Below are 6,131 nucleotides of genomic sequence, written 5' to 3'. Positions count from 1 at the left end.
TTTCATTTCCTTCTCCTTCTAGGACTCTTATTGCCTTGCCTCCCTCTCCTTTGTGTTGCCTGGCAAAGCCACCACTTGTCTTGCCTTGCCCTTGAACCCCTTCCTTGCCTTGTATGACCTTGCTCACCTGTCCCCCACCTGGAATTCAACACCTCTCTTTTTGCGGAATTTCTTCAACTTGCATTGCCCTGCCTGCTTCTCCTAGGATTCTCCAGGCTTTCACTGGCTTTTTTTTTCTCAAGGCCACAGTGCTTCAGGAACATGGGAGAGGAAGGCGGAGGAGGTCATATGCAAAGCACACCTATCTGTCCTGGCAGCTTTGTTCTGACATCGATCCTTACATGTCTTGAATTCTGGACACAAAATTCATCTTTCACCCTTGGGCTTCAGGACCAGAATGACAATTCTTTTGCATACAAAGGAAAGCAGGCAACGCAAGTGTTTTAGGTGCAGATTAGACATGGCCCATGCAAGATCAAGGCTGGACAGAGCGGTCTGTCCTGGCCGCTTTTGTGTACCAGCAATATTTGAATGTACCTGTGACTTGCCTTGCTTTGGCAACCCAACATTTTCCTTGCCCTGCCCTCCTGATCCTCCATTGCTTTGCATTCCCTTGCGTGCCCACGCCCCATATTTGACCTGCCTACAGTTTTTCTCTGGGGCTTTGCCTTGCCTAGCCTTTCCTGTTACCATTACTTCCTATGCCCAGCCTTGCCTCTAACTTCTGGGACTTTTCTCCCCTACCACTCCATTTGCTTTCCCCTCACGGCTCCAGCCTTGCCAACCTCTGCCTTGACTTACCTACAATTGCCTACACTTGCTTTGCATTGCCTTACCTGCATGGAAGGCGAGGCAAAGAGCGGTAGGCAAGGCAAAGCAAAGCCAGGAAGTTATTTCTAGGGCTAGGCAAGGCAGACATAGGCAAGCAAGCAAAGCTAGGGTAGGGTAGGCTAGGAAAACTATGCACGGTACTGGAGGCAAGGCAAAGCCAAATGACTTGGAGCGCCTTTTTTTGGGAAGCAAAAGATATGGTGGCATTGTTGGTAGGGCAGCTGATAAGGTATCGTGAAGAGGTACAGTCCAGCAAGACATTTCTGTCCTGGCCCCTTCTGTGTAGAAATCATTTTTGGACAGTGTCAGTACGGGACGTGGTATGCAACTTTTGCTTGGTAAGTTCCTGAAGAAAAGCAGCAATGTTTTCTCCTGGGAAGGAAAGAACTTAGCCCCAGTGTTGGAGGTGCAGATAAGAAGCTGTGTCGTGCAGCTTAAGGGCGGCAGTAACTTTCTATCCTGGCATATTTGGTTTGGAAGCACTGACTCAATTCGTACAATCATGGAACCAGTATCCATCTTTGGAAGGCAGTCTCCTTCCTGAAAGCATCCATTTGGCATGTGTTTTCCACTTCCTTGAGGCCACCTTCTTGAAATTCTGCCAGGACACTTCTTTTGGACAAGGTAAACAGCTACGCTGGGTCTTGGTGTACAGCGTATCTAGTGCCCCGTGCAGGTATGCCTAATAGCAGTGTTCTGAAACCTTTGTATAGGATCAGGCCCTGGATGTTTTGGATTTTGGAGGAGCTGCAATTTCTTTTGGGATGGGCTTCTAGTTCTTCTTCTCTTTGGCAAAGTTTGGATGGGCACTTTGGGTGGTCTCAGTGAATAGAAAGGCTTTTCCCAATAGGCAGTTCTCTAGGTTAGAGTTGTTGAACTGTCAGTGGGAATGCAGAGGCCAAGCCTCTGCAGGACAGGATTTTGTTGCTTGTAGCTTTAGTGTGTGAGCAGTCCCTAGTGCCATTTGGATCCTGACTCTGTGACTGAAGGCTAACGATGGCAACTAGAGCTGAGAAGGAAAGTGGCGATAGCAGGGTGTGTGTTTGTAGTATGATGGATGCAATTGAAATAGTAGGTAGCAAAGAGCTTTCTCCACTGACAGTTTTGCAAGCTCTCTTTTTGGCTGATGTTTCCAAGTTTGTTACCAGACTCTACGAGAGTGAAAAAGTTTGTTAGGGCAGAGCAGGTAGTGTTGGTCTTTGAGTGTAGTGCAAAGAAGAGTATCCACTTGGAATATGGGTCAGGCACTGAAGTGGGAATGCCCTGGGAAGAAACTCCCTTCTAGGTCAGGGTGAGAAACTGAAACATTTTCCCAAGATTCTCCATTCCTTTATGTAAATCTAGCCTTGTCACTCAAATAGTACTCCCTCCCCAGTTCTAGAAGACTCTGTACCTTCTGTTCACCCATTGGCCTCTGTTCAGAACTGCTCCCCTCTCCGCTCCCCATTGGCTGTGGTTGTGTCACCCCCGTCCCAGCTCCTCCCTTCTCTCCTAATCCTGTTGGTTTATTTGTGTCCCAACCCCTCCCACTTTTCCCTGGTTATATACCTGGCCCCCTCCCCTGCTCGGGGTTCTCAGTGCCTTGTGCCTGGGTGCCTTGTGCTTCTGTGAGAGAGATCAGCACCCTCTCTCTGGCTTCTTGAGAGACCTTGAAGGGTCCAGAGACCCTTCAATTGTGGTTGTGAGCCTTCCAGCCCATCATACCCTCCACCTCACCTGGACCCTACCTTCCCTAGACCCTCCGCTGTTCCTGTAATAAAACCCAGTTGGAGTCCTCGAGTCAAGAGCCCTCCTTAATTTTCTGGTCGAGCATGCATTTATTCCATCCGGGCCTGAGTTTAAGGTGGGCTCGGGGAGCTGGTCGTCTGGACCAGAAGGGGATCGCTCTTGGAAGGCGGTCACCCTGACAGCACCTGCCCAGGGGTTCCCGCATTGGAAGGGGAAGATCGGCTAAATCTTTTTGTCCTGACACAGTTGATTTGAGAGCAGGGACGTTGCTGACCTGGCTGTGTCCTGGGGGTGGTTTCGAGCTGGGCTCGGTACATGTCCTTGTTTTGTGAGTCAACAATGCCATGGTGTGGTTATTTTGATGAGCACTGACAGTGCCCAGGAAAAAGACAAGTGCTTTTCTAGCCCAGCCCTGTTTGTGTGGGAGCAGTGTGGGGGCAAGAGCTCCGCTGTGGATCCTGGCTCTTGGGCACTGACAGATTGTGATACTGCGCATAGCAGAGAAGGAAGAGGAATCATTTAATTGTTGGCTGTACAGTTTATAAGCTTCAAAATAAAAGGCAACTGCAGCACAGCCTCTTCTTTTAGAATATTTTCTGTGCCATCAGCTGCTCAACATGTAACTCGCATCCACTGAACTGCATCCAGCTCCCTGGAGATACGCACTTTCCCTCAAGATCTATGTACCATCTTGCACTCTAACGCTTGAAGATCTCAAACCGCTTAAAAATGTCCAGCAGCTGCTCTCAAAGAAAAAGTCCTACAACAAAAAGGCAGTGCTGGCCATAACAGTCCCTTTGCAGTCTGTAAACTAAACGAAACCAAATTACTCAACAAAAACCCAAAGCTGTAACTTTGAAAAAAACTTCTATTGAAAAGTAGTGGAAACACTTGAAAAAGTGTAAGTTAACTGCTTGTCAGTGTGCCTAAAATGCATAAAGTGAATTCCTGCTATAGAGTAGCTCCAACATGTCGACAACATGATTTGCAAGTCTGCCTTCTCAGACCTCCAAACAAGGTGGCTGCACACACAAGAAGGCTCTTCTGATGAGTTACAGCAGCCTCTCATAGAACAGAAGATAGGCTTGGGAGCTCAGCACTTTGGACACAGAGACAGGTTGTACATGGGTATCGCTGATGTGGAACCACTGACCTTCGACTGGCTCAATTTCTGAAGCTGTGAAAGGAAAAATTTAGGAGTAAAAGTTACTACAAAGAATTGAAGCAATCAGTTCTATTACTGTTCTTCAGCAAAAATCATAGAGTACAATCATAGAATCATTGAGTTGGAAAAGACCTTCAAGATGGAATCGAACCTGTTAATCATTCCCTTGTTAACCAGACCAGAGGACTAAGTGCTATATCTGGTTGTCCGCTGAACACCTCCAGGGATGGGGATGTCACCACATCCTTGGGCAGCCCCTTCCAATGCTTAACCACTATTTTGTCCTCTTTTCTTCCTAATGTCCAACTTGAACCTCCCCTGGCACAGCTTGAGGCCATTTCCTCTCGTCCTGTCACTGGTTGCCTGGGAACAGAGCTGGATGTCCACCTTGCTACGCCCTCCTTTCAGGCAGTTCTGGAGTGAGAAGATCTCGCCTGAGCCTCCTTTTCTTCAGGCTGAGCCCTTCCAGCTCCCTCAGCCACTCCTTATATCATTTCACTAGCTTCACTGCCTTTCTCAGAGAACTTATCAGCCGTGGCAGGAGGTTGGAACTACATGATCTTTAAGACCCCTTCCAACCCAAACCATTTTGTGATTCTGTAAGAAATAATTTGTAAAATATTTCTAATGATTTACCTTGAGATTGTCCTCGAAGAACAAGATCAGAGAGGTGGTTGTTCATAGCTCTCATTTTAACATAGGCAGTGTAGTGCCCAGACCTCATTGTTCCACTGTGTTCGACAACTCCATAGAGAGAGTACAATACCTTTGTATTCCCTTCAGCCACATTCTAGAAAACCACAAGTTCAGCTATGTCAGCCAAGTGCTGGCTTTTGAAGAATTGTAAGCTCTTTGATTTTTTTGCTGATGAAATGGAAACTGATCATTAGAGATTCATGCAAGCACCACAGTTATGAGCAGTGAAGTACAAGTTATCACACAAAGTAACAGGCTTGACAAACATTGTACAAAGATTTTGCTATGCAGCTTTGTTGTGAAAGCACATTAGAACATGGGAAAGGAGAATCTGATTGTTTTCCCACTTACTTTACATTTAGCTGTACAGAAAGGAGCCAAGTCTATCACTTCTGGGAACTTGATATGCCTGTTAACCTTCTGCAGATTAAATCCAGCCTTAAACAACCAAAGTAGAGGGAAAACCCCATCATGTTAAAATGGAGCATACTAAAACCACGCTTAGTTACTAAATGTTTCAGGTTAAAGTTTCAACAATACAAATTAGTTTTACATTACACAAAACTGAGAAAAAACAGTTTTTTTTTCTCTGATGTCCAGTATTCCAGTATTATTTCCTTCAGCTCACTCATACATTAATGTAATAGTAGCAAAAGTGGAAAAAGAATCAGCTCTAATGCACTTCAGTAACTATGAGGACAACTCTGGCTTCTCAGATACTGTAACATGCCTGAGGATCTGATCTTAGAACACCCGAACTGACGCAAACTGCTCCCACCTTAATCAAACAATCGCCCAGTATCAAACTGGAAAAACAAAAGGAGATGATGATAAATGTTATTTTCTTCATATTACAGTCTCTTGGATCAGGCTACACATTTCCATTTTCTATATGAAATTGGTTTTCATCTAATTAAACTTGCCTCCCTTAGTTTTCAAGTATATTGACCAAAAACACCAAACAGGTTTAAATTTAGAGGTACTGTCTCCGTTTCCTTTCCTCCTTCTCTCTTGAAAAGCTAAAGCCCCGAGTTCAAAATTTTTCTACAACTTGGGAATAAACAGGTAAGTGACTTCAGTGTCTGTAAATAAAACTTAAGTTACTTTTCTTTCCTTTCATCCTTCCTTCTGCTCCACTAGGCTCACAATCCTCTCTTTTCCACTTCTGACAACTTTTTACTTATTTGTTACTAGCAAAGGATCCCATTTACCTATACCTACTGAAATATATGAGCCCATGAGCAGCTGTAATAGTAGGAAACCATTAATGCTAAGATTCTGCTTAATACAGTAAGCAGTAAGAATAATGAGGGAATATGTTGTGAATACATTCACAAAACAGTATTTTCCAGTTAATTAAGGGAATATTCTTTCAGGGAAACACACCTTAGTGCCTCAAAGACCACAAAAGACAATGCCACATATGAATGCCTTCCAAACTTTGGGAAAAAACCCAGACTAGTTTTAAAGAAAATAAAAGTAACGTTAGCATGTTTTCAAGTTAAGCTAATACTACATGCATATGTACATGTATATACATATTAACTTGAGGCTATATACAAGAATCAGCCTGCTACTTACCTGCTGAAACCTCTTTAAGTGAAGGGTTAAAATTGGAGGAGCTAGAGAGATGAGCATCTGCTTTTTGGCATTAGTATAAACACACTTCTTTTCACCTGCAGAAAAGAAAAATCACCAAAGATTAAAACAA

At 44.5% G+C, this 6,131-nt stretch overlaps 1 protein-coding gene across 7 annotated transcripts in view; it reads right to left on the bottom strand.

The window, feature by feature from the left end:
* Positions 1-3,054: 3,054 nt before the first annotated feature.
* The window catches only part of USP16 (ubiquitin specific peptidase 16), a 19,677-nt gene continuing 16,600 nt past the window's right edge, over positions 3,055-6,131 (bottom strand). For 5 of the 7 annotated variants that reach the window (XM_005420524.3, XM_031056607.1, XM_031056610.1 and 2 more), the window contains 4 exons: positions 6,002-6,096; positions 4,772-4,858; positions 4,361-4,514; positions 3,055-3,736 (listed from right to left, as the gene is read on the bottom strand). In XM_005420524.3, the coding sequence (XP_005420581.1) occupies positions 3,612-3,736; positions 4,361-4,514; positions 4,772-4,858; positions 6,002-6,096 (461 nt within the window). In that variant the 3' untranslated portion in view covers positions 3,055-3,611. Of the gene's footprint in view, positions 3,737-4,360; positions 4,515-4,771; positions 4,859-4,910; positions 5,227-6,001; positions 6,097-6,131 lie in introns of those variants that run through there. The other 2 variants (XM_031056606.1, XM_031056611.1) reach the window with 2 other exon arrangements.

The sequence above is a fragment of the Geospiza fortis genome, unplaced genomic scaffold, assembly GCF_000277835.1.
Source record: "Geospiza fortis unplaced genomic scaffold, GeoFor_1.0 scaffold1, whole genome shotgun sequence".
Lineage (NCBI taxonomy): Eukaryota > Metazoa > Chordata > Aves > Passeriformes > Thraupidae > Geospiza > Geospiza fortis.
This window is presented reverse-complemented; position numbering and strand designations above follow the sequence as displayed.